Below are 21,740 nucleotides of genomic sequence, written 5' to 3'. Positions count from 1 at the left end.
TTAGAACACAAATTCCCTATAAAATCTGCTCTGAACACCTATTTATGCAACAATCGCAACCATTTTCTGTTTATTCTGGAAGGAATAAACACTCAGTTTAGGGGGAAGAAGAGAGGAGTGTTTCCTAAAACGTTTCATTTCCACTCGTCAGAATTAGCACATTCGGTACCTTGCACTACACCCCCAGACCCAAAACAAATAGCACCCGAACCCCTAAGATTGCCAGGTCTTTCTTCAGAATGAGCCATGCCTTGTCCCTGCAACTTAAAAAAAAAGAATGAACTGCTGATACAGTTCTACAGAGGAACTGAGTCTGTCATCTGCCCCTCTATACCTGTCTGGTTTGGTTCTGCAACCCAACAGGTCAGACACAGACTTCAGAGGATAATTAGGACTGCAGAAAAAACAATTACTACCCACCTGCCTTCAACTGAGGACCTGTATACTGCATGAGTCAAAAAGAGGGCTGTGAAAATATCTAGACCCCTCACATCCTGGACAAAAGGGATTATTGTCAATCTGATGCAACTCCCACTGTCAAAACGACGCTATAGAGCACTGCACACCAGAACAACTAGACACAAGAAGTTTTCCCCCCGAATGCCATCACTCTGCTAAACAAATAATTCCCTCAGCGCTGTCCAACTATTTACAAAGTTTGCACTACTATTACTACCATGTTTCTCATATAATAAGGCCGGGTCTTATTTTTTTTTGAGCCCCGAAAAAATGGCAAGGCCGTCTTTTCGGGGGTGACTTAATTCCCCCCCCCCCTTGCATCTTCGGACGGGCAGCGACGGCTTGGATGTTGACCTCGGCGTTGGTGGGGCACTTCGTATCGGGGTCAACGCAGGCAGCACCATATCCGGGTGTGCAACAAAAGTACTTCCTAACGGCAAGCTCCCCCCCCTCCCCATTTCACATGTTTTAATATAGGCCTTAATTTGGGGGGAGGGGCTTAATTTCATTTCATGCCTATGAAACATGCTGGGACTTCCTATTGGGGGAGGCCATATTGTTGGAGAAACAGGGTATTAATCTTCTCATCACTCCTTATCACCCATCCCCTCCCACTTGTGACTGTATGACTGTAACTTTGTCGCTTGTATCCTTACAATTTTTGTTGACTGTTTCCTAGTATGATTTGATTGCTTATTGTACTATTATTAAATGTTGCACCGGATGATTCTTGGCAAATGTATCTTTTCTTTTATATACACTGAGAGCATTTGCACCAAGACAAATTCCTTGTGTATCCAATCACGCTTGGCCAATAAAGAATTCTAATTCTAATCTAATTTTAAAAAAAGAATCAATACATTGACATTAACATCTATAGACAATGCAAAAGAGACAATCAACCAGCATAGATTAACTTCAGACCAACAATCAAGTAACCAATACCCCAATCAAGAAACTGCCAAGAAGCCAACAGTAAACAGCCCAAACAAAGAATCCCTAAGACCGCCCCCACCCACACAGACAGGCATGACACCAGAATATAGACTGACTGCAAACAGCCCTCTTTACTAGCTCTGATGGTGTTATCTAGTTTAATGAAATGTCTGCAAGAAGACAAGCAAGCTCTGAGAGCACCAAGGACCCCTCATTTCCACCCTGAGCTACAAATATTCTCCTTCCCTGGAACCTCCAAGATCACCAATACTGCCAGGGGAAGCCACTAGAATATAAATTGACAGGAAACCCCATTCCTTAACTAGAACTGGTGACGTTACCTAGTTGGGTAATGAAATGTTTGCAAGAAGACAAGCTCAAAGAGCACCAAGGACCCCTCATTTCGACCCTGAGCTACAAATATTCTCCTTCCCTGGAACCTCCAAGATCACCAATACTGCCAGGGGAAGCCAGCAGAATATAAATTTGACAACAAATCCCATTCCTTAACTATAACTGGTGATGTTATCTAGTTGGGTAATGAAATGTTTGCAAGAAGACAAGCAAGCTCAGAGAGAGAACCAAAAAAGGGGGGGGGCGATTCTTCGCATCTTCACAAGTCAGGCCTGTGGAAGAAGAGCCGGCCGACGTTAAGAAAGGCCCATTGTCTCCGCCGTTCCCGCTCGCCCTCCACAGAGAGAGAGAGAGAGAGAGAGAGAGAGAGAGAGCCCTTGTTCTCGCTCCACACACGTGTTAGCAGCGCCGTACCCACGCTCCCAACGACGACAGGCGACCAACCGGCCCTTCTTTTCTCTTCTCTCGCCCCCCACCCCGTCACACGGGCGGCACTTTCTTTCCAACCCACCCAAGCCCCAGTCCCACGGGCAAAAGTGGAAGGGAGAGGGGAGAAAGAAAGAAAAAGGCTGGTCCTTCCGCTCCCAAAACAAAAGCCACGCACCGTTTCGGGAGCGGCCGGCCCGAGGTTCTTGAGGCGACCGCAGCCCCGGAACGACGGGGCCGGACGGCCAAGCCGAGGGGAAAAGGTCACGCCCACATCCTCACGCGTGTCCCCGGGCCGCGGGGGGTGGTGGTGTGTGTGTGTGTGGGGAGAGAGAGAGGGGAGAGTGGGAAAAAAAACAAGCGAGGGAAGGAGCGAGCAAGTCGTCTCGAGGGCCCTCCCCACCCGTTTCCTTTCCACACACACACACACACACACACACACACTCTCACCGCCTCCGGGAGGAGAAAGTTCGCGGGCGGCGGCGTCTCGCGGTCTGAGAAAGGAAAGGAAAACGGGGGGGGGAGAAAGCGAGGGGAGGGGCTCTCTGCCCGGCGCGCGCCGGCCCGCCTGAAGGAACCTGCGCGCGCCGGGCAGAACCAAGTCGGCGGGTTGGGGGGCAGAAAGGGGGAGTGAGAGAAGGTGTGTGTGTGTGGGGGTAGCTGTCCGGAATGAGGGAGAGCCTCTTCCTCCACCACCCCGAACCTCCCGTTTCTAGGGGCAACGGAGGGGCGGGGGAAGTAACGGCCTCAGGGCAAACATCTGCCCCCCATACACACACACACACCACCACCAAGCCAGGCTGCCGTGTGAACAAAAGCCGCGCGTCAGGAGGAGGAGGAGGAGGAGGAGGCCAGCCGCTGAGGGAGACGATATTTGCCCGGCTCCTACGGGATAATATTCTCTTTCTCTCTCCTCAGCAGGTGGGCCGACTTTCCCCATCGAGGCGGCGTTTCCCCTCAACAACAGCAGCAATACCCCTCTCCTTGGATGGTGCTCCGCCGCTCTCCGCTGAGCTGGCGCCTTACCTGGCGGCGGCAGAGGCGGTCCTCTTCTGAGGTGAAGAAGGCGCTTTCTTTTCCTCCTCCTTCTCCTCCTCCCGGGGTGGTTGGATGCTTCGGGGACTTAGCCCAGAGACTCCCCCTCCATGCCGGCGACCAGCATGGCCGCCCTCTCGCGCCGCCTGTTGCTGTGGGTCCTTTGCGGATCCGAGAGCGACGGGAAGGCTCGGTCGGCGTCTCGCAGGGGCTTTTTTTTTTTTTCCCCTGCTCCTCGCTCCTTTCCTCTCTCTCTCGAACTCGGCAGCCCAAGCACCGTTTTCCCCACCCCGGCGCCTTCCCGATTGGCGGGCTTCTCTCAAACAGGAACAATACATTGAGCTCGCTCATTCGTCGGAAGCCACGCTACTCCTCCGTCGCCGCGTCCCTCCTTCCTTCCGATTGGCTGGTGGGGCACCGAGCGAGTTCTCAAACCGGCCCAGCCCGGACGCAAAAGGCGGGGACGCCTGGACGCCCAATCGCAACGGAGGGGCTGGCAATGCTCGTCGCCATTGGTGCTTTCAGCACGTTTCCTTTCCCTGCCATTGGTCAATACGGAAGTCACTCGTAAACTTCAGCCGCCTGTCCACGGGCTCGTGAATTGGGTGAAGGGGCCACCGAGCTCCTGTGGTAAAGCGTGTCTTTTTCAACCTTGGCAAGTTTTAAGGCAAGGGGGTCTCCAAACTTGACAGCTTTAAGACTTGTGGACTTCAAGTTCCAGAATTCCTGAGCTAACATGACTGGAGGAGGAATTCTGGGAGTTGTAGTCCACAAGTCTTAAAGCTGTCAAGTTTGAAGACCTGTAAGTGTGCGGAGTCCCAGAATTCCTGGGAATCCACAAATCCACACGTCATAAATTTGCCAAGATTGAGAAACTGATGTAAAAAATACAGAGATGTCTTCACTGATTTGCAGCTACCTAAACAATAATTCTTGCTGATAAGCGAGGTGTAAATTACCTAATACTGTTGGTTTTCATTTTTTAAAACAGATATTTATCTCCTTTTGCCGAATTCTAAGCTCAGTTGCAGTATTACATTTTTGCAGCAAAAAACAACACAGCACAACATTATACAGACTTTCTTACAAACCTATTTATCCAACAGAGCAATTTATGCAAGACTCTGAAAGAAATGAATTAAAAGGCAAGTCATAAAGAAAATAGAAGCAAATTTAAACTCTTCATATTTTCTTGCAAATAATCATGACTTACATTAAGTTTACGTGCTCCTTAGAATCTTATTTGTTCTGTTCAAGTACAAGTTGCTCAGTCTTCCCCTCCCTCTTTCTTCAGATACTTGTTTTGCAATTTGATATTAATTCATTCTTGACTAAGCCACTTCAACGTATTCAGTCCACATTTAATGAGCACCTATTAATTCTTCTAGCATACAAAATTCTTCACCAATTATTTGCATTGTATTTGAACTTTTAAATATTTTTGATGAATCATATCCTACTTCGCTAGTTGTTTTTGTGTTGTATTGCATCAAAGAATTTCAGTATTGGATAATAATCAAAATTAAAATGGAACTGTATATATTTTATGATGAATAGTCCACTGTCACAATTAGAACAAGTTTCCCATGCTGAGTTTCTAGTTCTTCTTTCCAGTGGAAGGTTCACATGTCACGCTAAGTAAACCAAAACCAAAGCAATTAACTAATGTGATAGGTGAACCAAGGTACTCTAGCCTGTAAATCATGATTTATGTATTAGGGTTTTGAGCTGACCAGCCAACTGTGGCATCTTTATTAAATAATTGTTCATCAGCAGCTTAATGTCATGTGAGAACTAAGTTGGACTTTGTATATAAGTTTTATAGCTGCCTCCCAAAATGATATAGCCTTTAAATATATACAAGAGGCAGAGAGGAGTGAAGCACTAGGCAATCAGGGCAGTGAGACAAGCAAGGCAGATTAGACTAGCGCCTAATAATTTATATCACTGAGCACCCAAGGAAATTACTATCAATTCATTGGATACATTAGGGCAGGGTCCCCAACCACCGGTCCGTGGAGCGTACCGTCCGTGGAACATTTCCTACCGGGCCGCGGTTTGCTGGGCGCCGCCATCTTGTTTGACGAGAAAGTGCTTCCGGGTGAGCTTTTCTGGTTGGAAAGCGGCGTTTGGGTCCTGAAGGAATCCTCGCGCCTTAGTTTCATCGAAGGGGGGGCTTCGAACGAAACTAAGGCGAGGTTCTTTCAGCACCCAAGGCAAGGTGAGCCAAGCGACCGTCCCGAAGCCCCGGCGAAGCCCATCGACAAAGGTACAAAGGAGGAGTTGAAGGTGGCAGGAGAAGCGGGGACGGCTGGCTGGCGGTCGCCGGCTCGCCTTGCCTTGTCATGCGTGCTGATGCTGGTACCGGGCCGCAGATCATTTTGTGATGCCGGTACCGGGCCGTAGCACAAAAAGGTTGGGGGCCACTGCATTAGGGAAAATAAAATAAATGCTACATGATTCCAGGACTTAGGAAAGTCTTGTGACAAAAACTTTTGTCAGTTCATTTGTGAATACGGACAATTTGCCCACTTGCACTTAAGCATAGTCCCAACATGGCAACATCTTTTCCCCCCATGTCCCCATAATGTTGCCTTTATTTCATCCTTAGAATGAGACAGGTTTAAATTAGCTGTACTGGTATTGAAGTAGTCATCCATGGCTAGCTGCAAGACTGTTAGCCTCTCTCGTACATTATCTTTAAGGAGAGAACAAGTGAACAGAAACAATTTGTGGAAGAACTGGGATCAGCAATGGGTACAGCTATTTATCTGTCACTAGAGTTTTCTGTCAATGAACGAAATGATTGATGACTGTTTCATTAGTAGTGCAGAAATTCCTGTTATGGTAACTGCCATACTTCACTTATAAATTAAATTATAGAAGCTTGAATAAATAAATAAATCGAGGAATTAATAAAAATAAATAACCAAAATAAGTATCTTAAAATATGGAAAAAAATTATTTAAATAAAAGTGAAAATAAAAGAAACCAATAAACACTCTTTTTTAAAAAAAAGTGTAGCAAATCTCTCGAAAAAAACTCGAAAAAAACTCGAAAAATTAGAATATTATTAGAATATCATTCAAAAGTTCATTTATTTCAGTAATTCAACTGAAAAGGTGAAACTAATATATGAGATACACTCATTACATGCAAAGCAAGATAGTTCAAGCCGTGATGTGTCATAATTGAGATCATGAAAACCCCAAATCCACAATCTCAGAAAATCAGAATATTGTGAAAAGGTTCAATATTCTAGGCTCAAAGTGCCCCACTCTAATCAGCTAATTAAGCCATAACACCTGCAAGGGGTTCCTGAGCCTTTAAATGGTCTCTCAGTCTGGTTCAGTCGGAATCACAATCATGGGAAAGACTGCTCGCCTGACAGTTGTGCAGAAAACCACCATTGACACCCTCCATAAGGAGGGAAAGCCTCAAAAGGTAATTGCAAAAGAACTTGGATGTTTCCAAAGTGCCCTATCAAAGCACATACTTTAACTTTCTATTAAAGTTATGTGGAAGGGAAAAGTGTGGAAGAAAAAGGTGCACAAGCAGCAGGGATGACCGCAGGATTGTCAGGAAAAGGCCATTCACAAGGAGTGGACTGAGGCTGGAGTCAGTGCATCAAGAGCCACCACACACAGACGGATCCTGGACATGGGCTTCAAATGTCGTATTCCTCTTGTCAAGCCGCTCCTGAACAACAAACAATGTCAGAAGTGTCTTACCTGAGCTAAATAAATGGTTCTCAGCCATCCAGGTCACGGTTGCCCCAAAGGTGCTTTTTCAAGAGGCCACTGGCCTTTCTTCTGCAAATGACCAGCTGTCTGCAAGGAATATAAATCCTTCCATTCCCCACCATCCACTCAGAGCTGAAGCTTCTTAGATGAGAAGCGAAACGTCTTCAAAAGAAAAAGAAAAAAACACAAGGAAGTCCAGTTGCCTCCTGAAAAAAGCACCTTTGGGACAACCATGACTTGGAAGGCTGAGAACCTCCATAGACATTTAACTGTACACTACAGAGTTGAAGAAGCTTCTTGGTGGAGAAGTGAAACGTCTTCAAAGAAAGTCCAACTGCCTATGGTGGGGGAGGTTCCACACAGCTTTGGGACATTAAAAGGATTAAATCGTGCAAACCCCCAAAGCAACCATTTGCAGTCGAGCGTGGGCTTGATTGAAAGCATCTTCCCTCGCCCGCAGCAGTTATCATGACAATAATAGTAATAACCTAAACTGGCTCCATATGCTTTACCTCTAACGGTGAGATTCCGCAGCGCCTCTCTCGCCCCACCTCTCTGTTTCCTGGGTCCTTCTAGCCGCCTTTTGTCTATGGGAAGCACAATTTGCCCGGAATGCGTCCTTCCTAGCGTCCTTCCGGTTTCTGAGCGGAACTTCCGGTTTCTGAGCTTTCTGCCCTCTGGCTTCAGAGTCCCCTGAGCGGGACTGAGTGCGGGGAGTGGGGGGGGCGTGTTGTGTCGTCCCGGTGTTTCTGCCCCATAGACCGACCAATGGAGCCTCCTGGTCAGTCGCGAGCTCCCGGATCCTACGGTCCCACGGACGGGATGGTTGACAAGGTAGCTTTTACCTTTCTCTCCATGCCCGATAAGGCGGTGGTGGGAAGCGAAGGATCGAACGTTTTCTCTGGTTCTCCCGCCTGGTTCTTCCATATCGGACGATAAGCTCCGCTGACCTTGAGGTTCTTGTTCTTTTTATTTTCCCCTCCAGGATTATAATGCTTGCTCCCAGTCGGATCCAGAAGGAAGGAAAAACACGCGGAGTTAGCTGAGGAATCAGCGCAATGCCAGCCTTCCTAGTGCAGAAACTTAGCATCCAGCCCTCTTAATATTTCCCCTAGGAGAATGGAATGTTTTGGGAAATATAACATTCCGCCTTTTTAATATTTCCCCAAGAAGAATGAAAGGTTTTGGGAAATATAATATTCCGCCTTTTTAATATTTCCCCTAGAAGAATTAAAGGTTTTGGGAAATATAATATTCTGCCTTTTTAATATTTCCCCAAGAAGAATGAAAGATTTAGGGAAATATAATATTCCGCCTTTTTAATATTTCCCATAGGAGAATGAAAGATTTAGGAAAATATAATATTCCGCCTTTTTAATTTCCCCAAGAAGAATGAAAGATTTAGGGAAATATAATATTCCGCCTTTTTAATATTTCCCCTAGGAGAATGGAATGTTTTAGGAAATATAATATTCCGCCTTTTTAATATTTCCCCTAGGAGAATGAAATGTTTTGGGAAATATAATATTCTGCCTTTTTAATATTTCCCCAAGAAGAATTAAAGATTTAGGGAAATATAATATTCTGCTTTTTTAGTATTTCCCCTAGGAGAATGAAAGATTTAGGAAAATATAATATTCTGCCTTTTTAGTATTTCCCCAAGAAGAATGAAAGATTTAGGGAAATATAATATTCTGCCTTTTTAGTATTTCCCCAAGAAGAATGAAAGATTTTGGGAAATATAATATTCTGCCTTTTTAGTATTTCCCCAAGAAGAATGAAAGATTTAGGAAAATATAATATTCTGCCTTTTTAGTATTTCCCCTAGGAGAATGGAATGTTTTGGGAAATATAATATTCCGCCTTTTTAATATTTCCCCTAGAAGAATGAAGTGTTTTGGGAAATATTATATTCTGCCTTTTTAATGTTTCCCCAAGAAGAATGAAAGATTTAGGGAAATATAATATTCTGCCTTTTAAATATTTCCACTAGAAGAATGAAAGGTTTTGGGAAATATAATATTCCGCCTTTTTAATATTTCTCCTAGGAGAATGAAGTGTTTTGGGAAATATAATATTCCGCCTTTTTAATGTTTCCCCTAGAAGAATGAAATGTTTTGGGAAATAGTAAAAAGGTAGAATATTATATTACCTTAAATCTTTCATTCTTCTAGGTGAGGGGTGGGTGCTAATTTTCTGTATTAGGTTTAAATCAAGAAGTCTCAAAGGTGCTTTTTTAAGAGTAAACTGGACTTTCATGATTTTTCATTGAAGACATTTTGCTTCTCATCCAAGCAGCTTCTTCAGTATCGTTAGTTGACTAGACTCTTGTACAGGGGTAGTAATAATAAACTCTTCTGTGCTTTGAAGTCAACAAATGCTTCTGATTATTTGCACCTGACACATACTAACATGTTTATCACAGCATGTATCTGAAAGTATACATGTACCATAGGGGGTTATATGTACAATTCAAATGGTGAGAAATAGAAATTGTGTCATAATTCTGCATTCCGGTTTTTTCTGGGGGATACAAAGATATCTAAAAATAATAATTATATAATGTTAAAATCATAGGAAAACATATTTCTTCATCCTGATATCTATTATAGCTGAGATACTTAAAACTCTAATGCTTAGTGTTTTCTTTTTGTTTTCTTTTTAATAAAAGCACAAGCTAGATCATTCATATGAACTGACACCAGAAGAATACAGAGTAAGCCGAGAATGCATTAGAGAGAGCTTCTTATACAGATGTAAGTAAAATGTTCCTTGCTTGTGCTTGTTGTTGTCCTCTTTTGCCAAATAATCAATCATTGATTTTTATAAGTAATATAGCTTACACAGATATACAGTTCAGTTATGTTACTGGGGCTTGTTGGTGAGGGGACACTTCCATATAATTCACATATCTGTGGTCCATTGGTTTTACCAAGAATGAGTCATTTACTCCAAGATGGTGGTGAAAAAAATCTTGTACCAGTTATAAAATATGTGTAGGCTCAGGGCTGTGTGAAAATATTTATGTGTCCCACATTGTAATGTAGTATATGTGTCTTAGAATTTATGCAGTAGTGGAGAAGGTGGTTGAACATTTTTTTTCCTGTGAAGCACGATTCAATTCCACTTTCCATAGTTGAAATACAGAGACTCCTGAGTTATATACCTCCTATTGCCAACACATACAGTATGCTGAATTATAGACTCTCCTTGATAGATTACAGTGACTGGATTCCCACAACATGATAACCTGGATTAAGCCACATTATGCCTTAGCAAGTATATGAACCCAGTTTGCGGGTTGTATTTTTGTTTCATCTTTCCTTCTAGAAGCTGGGAAGAAGATGGATGTTTCCAGAAGCTTATTTAACAACTGTTAAGGTTCTTACAATAACTCTGTGAAGTAATTTGATTGAGCGAGAAGTCATCGCATGAACTTGATCAGAGAAATATTTGTACTTGGGTTCCCTTGCTGTTGTCTTGAAAGTTTTCTGATTTGAAAGGATCCTGTTTTGTACTATCTGAAACGCATTTACAGGTTTAATGTTTGTTGCTCAGAATATAGTAAAATTTCACCTCCTCATGGATGTTCTGCCCCCCTCCCCTTTTCTTAGGTTTGCCCTTCTCAAGTTTTGCCGTGGTGATCACCCATATATTAGTTCGTAAAGGTATGTTCCAAATACCTTTAAATTTGAAATTCTGTGGGGGGGGGGAGAATCATTCCTAGGTGACATATTTTGCAAATCTTTAATGATGACTTTTTAAAATTATATGTCTAATTGGGGGAAAAATGAAGCTAAGTGATATAAGCATGCTGAAAGTTAAATAATTGCCTGGCTATTTTTTTAACTTAACAGTTTTGTATAGTAATTTTCCTTTTCTCCCCTTCTTAATGTTGATTATCAGGAGTCCTTACATCTCATCCAAAGTTCGGCGCTATACCAAAAATGACATGTGAGTTTTCATTCATATCAGACTTCTGTTGTACCTAATGGCTCAGAGCTGAGGGTGAGGATTCTCATTATTTAATGAGAGAAAATATTATACAGCTTTTAACAAATTCTATAAAAAATGTTGCACAAGAAGCAGATCAACGCAATAGGACAATAGTATCAAGTTTCAAAATTTAGATGCCTGTGTAAACACTGCCTGTTTAGCAGGCTCTGCAAGGCTGTTTTGCTCATTGAGCCCTCTGTTAAGTTTCAGATTCTTCAGCAAACTTTAAACATTTAGTATATGAAAGTAATTTAATACTAAATGAACTAGTGATACTATTACTAAGAATAATATCAACTCTTGATACAGTAGTCTTGGGGGATCAACATAGAATCCCGTTCTGTAGCAGGGATATAAAATGGCACATGTGCAAAATGCCACCGTTATGGCTTGCATTCCAACTGTTGACACAAATGCACAATTTTCAGCCTTTGTGTGGCTAAAGTCGTCAGACATGTCTTCATATACACCCCTCAATAAGACATCTATGTCACTACCTGAGAATATATGCCAAGTAAAGTAAGGGTGGGCAGGTAGGTAGGTAGGTAGAGTTATTCGTCTACTTATGAACCACAATGGAGCCCAAACTTTCTGTTGTTAAGCGAGACATTGATTTAGTGACCTTTCTTATTAAGTGAATCACTGCAGTGGATTAGTAACCTGGTTGTTAAGTGAATCTGGCTTTTCCCCCCCATTGGCTTTGCTTGTCAGAAGGTCTGAAAAAGTTGATCACATGACCTTGGGACACAGCAACGGTCATAAGTATGAACCAGTTGCCAAGCATCTGAATTTTTTATCACATGACCATGGGGATGGTACAAAAGTCATAACTGTGAAAAAATGGTCATAAGACGCTTTTTTCAGTGCCGTTGTAACTTTGAACGGTCACTAAATGAACTATTGTAAGTTGAGGACTACCTGTAGATAGATAGATAGATGATGATGGATGGATGGATGGATGGATGGATGGATAGATAGATAGATAGATAGATAGATAGATAGATAGATAGATAGATAGATAGATAGATAGATAGAAAAGAGAAAGAGAAAGAGAAAGAGAAAGAGAGATATGGATAAATAGATAGATTTTTCATTTTCTTTAACTTCTGAAAAAAATAGAAATACAAATAGGAACAGTAGGAAAGCTATAATATAACCCTGTCCATGTAGACTTGTCCATGTAGACCTAAACTATAAGTAAGGATTTTGGCTCTAGACTTGTAATAGTGATCTCATCAGGAGTTTATCATCAACTTGTTGAAAAAGAGAGAGAAAATACTGTAGAAGTGTTTGCTTAAAAGTCATTGGTAGTTTGCTCTGTTATATTAAAATGGACCTGAATGTTTCGTTGCTGACCTCTTTACTTAGAAGTTTTATAAGTTCGGTGTGCGTTGTCATCAAGAAATGGAGGGAAATGTTTAGAAAATTAAAAGCATGTTTTACAGAAGAGATTGTTTTTGTGTGTGTGACACTTTCCATGGATTCCATTTTAACTATGTTCGTTTGTTTAAAATGTCATTTTGTCAAACATCTTAAAGAGTATTTGTTTCCCTTTGTAAATAAGTTGCAGGAATCTGTGGATGGTTTGCTGGGAAGATATCTTATATAAATGTATGCAAAGAGAAGTTTATGAACCTAAAGGATTCACCCTTGGGAGAAATGTTGAGGAATGAATCACAGTAAGATTTTTTATTTAAGATTGTCATTTCTAGAAAGAAAACCTGCTTTAAAACAACAGGGTCACTGTATACTGTTGTTTACTTTTCCCATTACAATAATACATGACATGTCTTCAGAAAATGAGTATGGTCTGCATCTGACTGTTATGAGCTTGAATTCCAAGATTTTTCAAAATATTAAATTGTCAGTTTCTTTTAGAAGGGAACAAAATCAACTTGGTGATAATACGGATTGTATGTGGTTTACATTTGCCTTTTCTTTAGAATCAGAAAAGAAGATTTTGAGTTTAAAAATATAGACAAATGGAAACATTGGACATTTATTCAAGTCTTCCAAAAGGTAGTCTTGCTTGAAAGAGAAGATAGTTGGAACATATTTAAGAATAACATTGCCAAACTTCAGTGCTTAAACCTGGTCTTCATAGAATGATGTTTAGGCAAGAATTTTTATTGAAGCCGATATTGAACCAATTCAAATTGTTTGAATTTAACCAGAACTTATATTTTTATGATGTTAATAGGAGAGAAGCATAAGTAGAGGGGAAGAAATAAATGCTTTTGAATACACACAAACAAAACAAAACAAGACACAAATTTTAAATAATTGATTTTTCTTGAACCTTAAGCTATCTATGAAAATTTAAAATCTCTGTTTCTTTTAACACATATCTGGGAAATTGTCTTCACTGTTTCCTTTTCCTGATACACTGTACAATTAATGGGAAAGGATAATCAATGTAATAGGACTTGCAATAAAACTGTCTACAATAGCATTGTGTTAGAACTATAGTTAGGCCATGTGATCTTAAATCATTCAGTGATCTTATGTTTTTGCACCTCATGTTACAATGACAATCTAGTGTAATATTTGGCCTTGATTGTGCATTTTAGTTTATATTGCTTTTATCTCCTTCAGCTTTCAAGATCCTGAGGCCATGTAACTTTCCCCAAAGAACAAAGTAACAATGAGAGCTGCTTGTTTCTGATACCTTTTCCATAGAACAATTAGGGTTTATTTTATTTATGATTTTTCATCCCGTCTTGGTTTTCCCCCGAATAACTGAAGGAGGCAAACATATCTAATATTCCTATTTCCCCCACAACAACAATCCTATGACTGCATGTATTCAACAAGTCTAACAGTGTTTTTGCTGCTGATTTTTGTTTCCACTCAATGTGTCTTGCTGCAGTGACCAACAATAAATAGTCTGCAGCATTTATGGATTCTAGTTGCTTGATACCGTGGCAATGTCCTGGTGAAAGCTTTCATCATATTCATTGCTGACTGGATGTAGATTATTGGGAAAAAAGTCCAAGTGTGAATATAGAAAAAAGGAATCTTCAGTGGCATGTTGCACTTCATGGTCTTTTATCCTATTAGAAGTTTGTCAACCAGCTGGATATAATGAGTGGTCTGTGCTCTGTAGTTACCCAGAAAATTCTCAACTACGTCCTTGAATGCTTTCCAGTGACTTTTTGTTCTGGCCCTGCTAACAGATCTTCAAACTGTTTTTCATTGTTGACGTATCTCATCTGTGGACCGATAAAAATGCCTTCCTTAATTTTGGCATCAGTTATTCTTGGAAATATCTTTCTCAAACACCAAGCACCTTCACCTTCCTTATTCATCACTTTCACAAAATTTTTCATCAGTCCTAGTTGTATGTGAAGTAGAGGCAAAAATATCTTTGCCAGGTCAACGATGGTTCTTATGCCACATTTTTCTATCCCGGAACCAAAGTCGTTTGCAGTGGCCATTTCTTTTTAATGTAATGCAACTCTTGCACAGCTGCCTCATTCGCATATACACTACTTGGTATATCTGAGCTGCATTTCAAGCTGCAAGGTCACTACTTTTAGATCTCCAGAGTTATTCCAGTTCTACTTGGTGACCTGGAGGCGTTTCAACAACAGTTCCATGTTTTCATAGATCTCTTTTGTGTGTGCAGCATAGTAAACAGGTATTGATGGGTATATATTGTCATTGTGTGAAAACAAGATTTCTATAAAATGGCATAGGTTGGTGAAATTACAAAAAGTGTTAGGAAGCAAAAATGTTAGGAAGCAACATCTTTGTCGTCCAATACTATTATTAGTGGCTTATTTCTCTGGCAGTCAAAATATAGTTAGTAAATCAACAATGTCAGATTGTTCTAGTGCGAGGGTGTCAAACTCGATTTCACTGAGGGCCGCATCAGGATTGTGTTTGACCTTGTAGGGTGGGCGTGGCCAGCTTGACATTGCTCGTGTTGGGGGCTCTTGTTGTGACCCAAGTGCTCTGCCAATGAAAATGGGCTCCCGAGCTCTCTTTTCAGCTGTGATTGCCTCCCGCAATCCTCTGCCAGCGAAAACGGAGCTCTTGAGGGCCATGGGCTGTCCTCCCGAGCTCCGTTTTCTCTGGCAGAGGCACTGTGGGCCAGTCCTTTGCTTTTTGCAGGGTGGCCCTTAGGGCCAGATCTAAGCATCTTGCGGCAGAAGTGGTATTGAGCAGGTTCTGACCCAGTTCTGGAGAACCGGAAGCGGAAATTTTGAGTAGTTCAGAGAACTGGCAAATACCACCTCTGACTGGAGATTTTACAGTATCCTTCCCCAGCCACACCCACGGAACCGGTAGTAAAAAAATTTGAATCCCACCACTGCCCTGCGGACCGAATTTTTAAGCGCGATGATTTTTAAAACCAGCGAAGCCCTTGCCATCTCTCTTTCTCCACAGATCCAAAAGCCAGCGCTTTGAAACTTCACGAGCGCCCCCCCTTTATGAAAGGGCTCCAGCCCCGGAGACAGCACCGACTCCGAGCTTCTACGAACCGGTCCCATTTAGCTCTTCCATGAATGAATCTGCTCCAAGCGGAATTACCGACAGCCTCCCTCGAGGTAGGTAGACGCCTACAGTTATTTGAATACGTAAGCCCTCTTTAGGCTACTTAGATATGAGGGTATCAGTGCACGGTAAGTAGCAGCACTAAAGCTTTGTAACAGGTTGCCCTTAACTTACAACAGATGGTTTAGTGAGCGCTCGAAGTGGCAACGGCACCGAAAAAAGTGACTTATGACCATTTTTCACCCTTAACGACCATTGTGGCATCCCCATGGTCATGTGATTAAAATTCAGGCGCTCGGCAACTGCCTCGTCTCTATGATAGTTGCAGTATCCCAGGGTCACATGATCCTGTTTTGCGACCTCCTTTATAAGCTAAGTCAGTGGGAAAGCCAGATTCACTTAATAACCGTGTGACTAACAACGGCAGTGATTCACGTAAGAACTGGGGCAAGAAAGAATCGTAAAATGGGGCACTTAACTGTCACAGACATTTTGGACTCCATTGTAGTCGTTAGTCGAGAACCGTCTATAGGGCGCCAATAAATATGCTTCCTGTATGTCTAAGATTGGCCAGAAGTTAATCCTTTCTCTTCTTGCCAATTCTGCGAGTGAGATTTCATCAGTGGGCTTTGGATTTTTTTCTCCATGACTTGTGTTCTGACCAAGGCTTCCTGAGACCGTAATTAAGCACACACTTAGTCTAAACAACTCTTGTTTTATTTCAACGCTGGGAATTACATGCATTCCCAGCCCGTAATGAGTCCCAAACAGTCCCTCGAGATAAGCACCCACCTTTCTCTCCTTTGAATCGCTGCCAATATCTAAAGTGCCAAATTAACTGTAAAAAGCCAGAATACAAAGCCCACACAGAGCTTCAAGGTTTAATCCGAACAGATTGAACAAAGTTGCTTCCTGCAAAGGTTCCTGTCCCTTTGCTCCTCTTTTATGTCTTATGGGAGGACCAATCACCTCCAAGTCTTACTCCTGAGTCACCCCTTTTGTCTTAACTGTTTTTGCCTTCTGGCAGCTCTGCGCACATGCGCACTGGGAACAGGCTTCCCTTGTTCCTCTACCTCGTTGCGGTCAAATTCTGGAGGCTCCGGAGTCAGCACACAACTCCCAGTGGTCCTGGTCCCATCTCGGTATCGGACACAGGATCTTTGTCTGAGCCCTCCCCAGACTCCAGAACTGACCCATGTTCCTCCCCACTGTCTGACTCTGCTGCCAGTTCCGCAGGCTGCCGGCGGACCACAACAACTTGAGAGAGTTGGCATGTATGTATGTGAAGTTTGCTGACTTCAGAAATTCTGGGAGTTGAAGTCCACACATCTTAAATTTGCTAAGGTTGACCATTTATATGCCCTCTTTGAAGTTTGGCACTCTGAACATTGATCAACATCGAGGTACATAGTACACATGACATACTGAAAATCATACACAAGCGTTAGATCATTTGAATATACATCAACTATAATTCCAATACTGTCTCTTTTAAATTTCTCCCAAAGTCAAAACTCGTGCGGAAATCATAAAGGCTGCTAAAATAAATCTATTTTGCAATCTGCACCTGCTATCCGTGTGCAAAAATTAATTAATTTTAGTTAATTAATTTTATTTGGTGGGGGCGGGGTGGTGGTGGTGGTATTTCTTCTTCACTTTTAAGAACCTGAGCTTCAGGAACAAGCTCCTAAAAGGAAAAGAGTCACATATGAAGAACTCAGAAACAGAAACAGAGAAGGACATGAGGCTGGAACAATGCAGAGATCTGAAATTCGAACAAGTCCGTTACCAATAAAGGAGAAAGGTAATTATTCAACTGGGAACATCATTGGTAATGGAATATTACAGCCACTGTACTAAGGAGCCAGCATTTTGTATTGTGTGTTTTAGTTGTGCTTGGAATACACAGCCATGAACTGGAAACAATATTTTTCTGTACTTATTTTTAAACCGACCATTTCCTTTTGTTGGAATCATTGTTTTAAAGTTAGTTGTAGAATTTTAACATTTTTTAATATTAAAAAAATCTGAGTGGCCAATAAAGCAGGTATATAAAAAAGGTAAAGGTTCCCCTCGCACATACGTGCTAGTCATTTCCAGCTCTAGGGGGCAGTGCTCATCTATTACGAAAGAGAGCTAGCGCTGTCCGAAGACGTCTCCGTGGTCATGTGGCCGGCATGACTAAACACCGAAGACGCACGGAACGCTCTTACCTTCCCACCAAAGTGGTCCCTATTTTTCCACTTGCATTTTTTACATGCTTTCGAACTGCTAGGTTGGCAGAAGCTGGGATCAGTAACAGGAGCTCACTCCGTTACGCGGTGCTAGGGATTCGAACCGCCGAACTGCCGACCTTTCTAATCGACAAGCTCAGGATCTTAGCCGCTGAGCCACCTTGTGTTATTTCGTATAGCGATCTCAAATCAGAAAAGAATGAGGCCTGAATTGCTAGCTTTCGAGGCACTTTGATTTAAATCTAGTTGTTATCATTCACAAACAACATTGTCTTCAGTCATGTTTCCCAAGCCACTTCTTTCATAAACAGATGTAAAATCTGACCAGTACTTTACATTTAAATACTGCATTTACGCTTCTATCGTTGCCGCTAAGATCTTTATTGCATTTGTTATATTTTGCATGCTTTCATTTTCTATTTATAGAGGGGACATGTATATAAATATTTTTGTGTGACTGATTTTCTGATAGTGAAATGAACTTTAGGACTGTAAATCCCTGCCCTAGATAATCTTGTTTTTGGCTATTGTGTTCCACTATTGCACGGATGTCAAATTCGCCATGTCACATTGCTGTCACGTGACAGTTTTCCCCTTCATGGAGCTGGGGTGGGCGTGGCCTACGCATCCGGTCCACAGGCCGCCAGTTTGCACTATTGCTTCTTTCTATTTTCACTATGGCCAATACCTATTTCACAGAAACAAAAACGTATCTACAATTAAACCTGGTTACTGTAAAATGGGTGAAAGACAAAAGGTTTCCTTCATCCAGTCGTGTCCGACTCGAGGGCATGGTACTCATCTGTTTCTTAGCTGAGGCAACCAGCATTGTCCAAAGACAATGTGGCCATGTAGCCAACCTGGCTATATGCCAAAGGCCCACGGAACGCTGTTACTTTCCCACTGAGGTGGTACCTGTTGATCTACTTGCATTTGCATGTTTCCGAACTGCTAGGTGGGCAGGAACGTAAAATAAGTTGTATGAATTAATGGCTAAACAAGAGCAGTGACAATGAAATTTCTCTTTTTGGTAGATAAGAGCATAATGTACTCCATAAGAGTGTAGACATTGAGTGTCTTCTCCCTTTTTATATATACTTCAAAGCATTGTTATTTCATTCAGGAAAGAGCTGCTATGAAACAAGATGGAGGGAGGAATGTATTAGTGAACTGACAGACCAGTACCTTTTGTAATATATTCCTTTACCTTAATGGTAATATTTTACCAAATGCAGATACATGGGTAATATCTAGAGAAGCAAGCAGAGCAGATTTATAGCATCAGATTCGGATACTCGGCCCAAAGATGAGACCCAGCAATTTACACCTCTCAAATAGGATACAACAGAGTTAGTCTTCACTTTACCAGTGGCAACTGGGACGTGGAACTCCATTGTTAAGTGAGGTAGTCATAAAGTGAAAAATCACGTGGCTATGCCCAACTTAAGACAATGATATGTTAATTCCATCTCTGGCTATTAAGCAAATCACCTACGGCCATTAAGCACGTCATGTGGCCACAACCTGTAACTTCCTGCAGGTTCCCTATTTTACTTCGTTGGAAGCTGGCTATGAAGTTTGCAAATTGTGATCATGCAACTGCGGGATAATGCAACAGCCAGTAGTAAATGCATTCTGGTTACCAAGTGCCCAGAGCACAGAAGGACACAGTGACAGCTACAACTTCAAGAACTGGTTGTAACTCTCCTTATTTAGCCTTGTAGCTTCAAACTGTCTCAGCAAGTCGCTAGTAAGGGAGGGTACTTGCACTGATGCTTTAAACCAGGCTTGTCCAACCCGCGCCCACGGGCCGCATGTGGCCCAGGTCGCCTCGTAATGCGGCCCAACGCCCACCCCAACCTTCATGAAAGATCCAGCGAGGAGGAGGAGGAGAGGCAGGTGCGAGGCGGGCGAGGCGAGCAACAGAAAAGGCGGGCAGCCGCAGCCCAAAAGTCCCGCCCCACCACCTCCTGCTGTTGCCGCCGCCGCCGCTGCTGCTTCTGCCCCCGCCGCTGCTGCTGCTTCTGCCCCCGCCGCTGCTTCTGCCCCCCGCCGCTACTTCTGCCCCCGCCACCGCTGCTTCTGCCCCCGCCGCTGCTGCTGCTTCTGCCCCTGCCGCTGCTGCTTCTGCCCCCCGCCGCCGCCGCTGCTGCTTCTGCCCCCCGCCGCCACCGCTGCTGCATTTGCAGGAGGAGAGGTAGGCGTGAGGTGGGCGAGGCGAGCAACAGAAAAGGCGGGCAGCCGCAGCCCAAAAGTCCTGCCCCGCCACCTCCTGCTGTTGCCGCCCCCACCGCCATCGCTGCTGCTTCTGCCCCGCCGCCGCTGCTGCTTCTGCCCCCACCGCCGCCGCTACCGCTGCTTCTGCCCCCACCACCGCCGCCACCACTGCTGCATTTGCAGGAGGAGAGGTAGGCGTGAGGCGGGCGAGCTTTCCCCCCCTTCCCCCTACCCCGCAAAATTTGGCCGGAAAATTAATAAAAATAAATAATTTGCAGGAGGAGAGGTAGGCGCGAGGCGGGCGAGCTTTCTTCCCCCTCCCCCCCACCCCGCAAAATTTGGCCGGAAAATTATAAAATAAAAATAAATAATTTTTAATAAATAATAAATAATAAATAATAATTTTATTTTATTATTTTATTAATTTAATTTAATTTAATTTATTATTTAATTTAATTATGTGCGGCCCAAACCAAATTTTCATCTTCTAATGTGGCCCAGGGAAGGTGAAAGGTTGGACACCCCTGCTTTAAACCTAGTGCAAACAATGGCTACGTACAGTAGAACCATACAATAGCGTTGGCATGTTGGCCAATAGTGTAGAGGAAGAGTGTCCAACTCAAGGCCTGGGGGCCAGATCAAGCTCGCGGGGTGCTTAGATCTGGCCTGAGGGGCCACCCCGGAAACAGCAAAGGACCGGCCCACAGTGCCTTTGCCAGTGAAAACGGGGCCCTCCCGAGCTCCGTTTTCTCTGCAGAGGGTTGAGGAGGCTGTCACAGCCGAAAACTGAGCTTGGGAGCCCATTTTCTCTCATAGAGTTCTCTGGCCACCACAGGCACACATCCTGCCCCCCCGTCCCCCCACAAGGTCAAACACAATCCATATGTGGCCCTCAATGAAATGGAGTGACATCCCTGGTGTAGAGTGTCCCCCAGGTTCTTAGATTTGTTGGTAAAGTGGGAGACAAGCTTAGATCTTATGTACATGACTGTTTTCTTTCTTTTTTTGTCTCTTTTTAGCTAAGTTAAATAAGTATGGAGATGTTTGGGAAGAGTGAAAATTTCGAACTTCCTCAAGACCCGTCTTTGCTTCATTATTTCAGCTTAATCACTGTTGGTCAAACAGCTGAATGTTCTACTGCGAAATGGAAATGTAATACCTGTGCAATAAAGATATATTTGTTTCCCTTTTTCACAGAAATATTGTTAACATGAAGGTGTCTTAAAATGGAAAGTGTCTTTTGCTTTGGACCCAGGACAGAAGTTCTGATGGACTGGTCTGGAGTAACTGCAGTTAACCAAAAACAAAATCTGGAATGTTTTTGTTGCTCCCGTTTTCAGTTAAAGCAAAACATACAGAGAGCCTGGAATAATAATAATCCCAGCTGCCTTCTCCTGTGTGCTCATATAGCCTTTACCTCCATTCCAGTTGTGATAACCCGGGGCGTGGCACAAAGGCAACATAGATAATCAGTAGGAGTCCCTTTATTATCTCCAACTTTGCCCCCCAATGGCCTGGTTACCTTCTGGCTGGAGAAAAGCTCTCCCAGGAACAGCCTTTGGTTGCAGAGAATCAAGTCCAAAACATGGTCAACAAAAACTGTAACTATAAGTCCAATCAAGGCAAAAATGAGGTAATTAGTCCAGCAGGGCAGAAGGAATTCCAGATGTGAAGGCATGGCAAAAACTCGACACATTTGGGAGGATGCCAGGAACGCAGATAACCAAAGTACACACAACATAAGCTCACTTTTGTTCCCAGCAGACGCCGCACTCAGCTTGTATCTTTTAAATTATTCCCAGATGTGGCTAATGAAGGGAATCAGGGCCCTTTCCTCCCC

General features: G+C 43.0%; 2 protein-coding genes across 3 annotated transcripts in view; one reads left to right on the top strand and one right to left on the bottom strand.

Annotated features, from left to right (window-relative positions):
- Window positions 1-3,485, bottom strand: part of FRYL (FRY like transcription coactivator) — a 149,982-nt gene extending 146,497 nt beyond the window's left edge. Inside the window, exon 1 of one of the 2 annotated variants that reach the window (XM_087963578.1) lies at window positions 3,202-3,485. The gene's annotated coding sequence lies outside the window, so the exon portion shown is untranslated. The remainder of the gene's footprint in view (window positions 1-3,201) is intronic. The other variant, XM_087963579.1, reaches the window with a different exon arrangement.
- Window positions 3,486-7,583: 4,098 nt separating this feature from the next.
- OCIAD1 (OCIA domain containing 1) lies at window positions 7,584-21,090 on the top strand. Its single transcript, XM_026676548.2, has 8 exons — window positions 7,584-7,787; window positions 9,625-9,709; window positions 10,568-10,621; window positions 10,860-10,907; window positions 12,514-12,628; window positions 15,342-15,502; window positions 17,113-17,253; window positions 20,920-21,090. Exons 1-8 carry the CDS (start codon window positions 7,722-7,724, stop codon window positions 20,955-20,957), a joined length of 708 nt encoding a protein of 235 aa, XP_026532333.2. The 5' UTR covers window positions 7,584-7,721; the 3' UTR covers window positions 20,958-21,090.
- Window positions 21,091-21,740: the final 650 nt, after the last annotated feature.

Source organism: Notechis scutatus, chromosome 4, assembly GCF_049901735.1.
Source record: "Notechis scutatus isolate UNSWTSFEM ecotype Mainland chromosome 4, rNotScu1.2, whole genome shotgun sequence".
NCBI lineage: Eukaryota > Metazoa > Chordata > Lepidosauria > Squamata > Elapidae > Notechis > Notechis scutatus.
The sequence above is the reverse complement of the archived record's forward strand: the minus strand, read 5'-3'. Positions and strand labels throughout refer to the sequence as shown.

Bases quoted from the DNA above. Each gene is read 5' to 3' on its own strand.
- OCIAD1 (XM_026676548.2), top strand. From the start codon at position 7,722: ATGGAGCCTCCTGGTCAGTCGCGAGCTCCCGGATCCTACGGTCCCACG. The intron at 9,710-10,567 runs GTAAGTAAAATG...CCCTTTTCTTAG, and splicing joins AGAGAGCTTCTTATACAGAT to GTTTGCCCTTCTCAAGTTTT. The intron at 12,629-15,341 runs GTAAGATTTTTT...CTTTCTCCACAG, and splicing joins ATGTTGAGGAATGAATCACA to ATCCAAAAGCCAGCGCTTTG.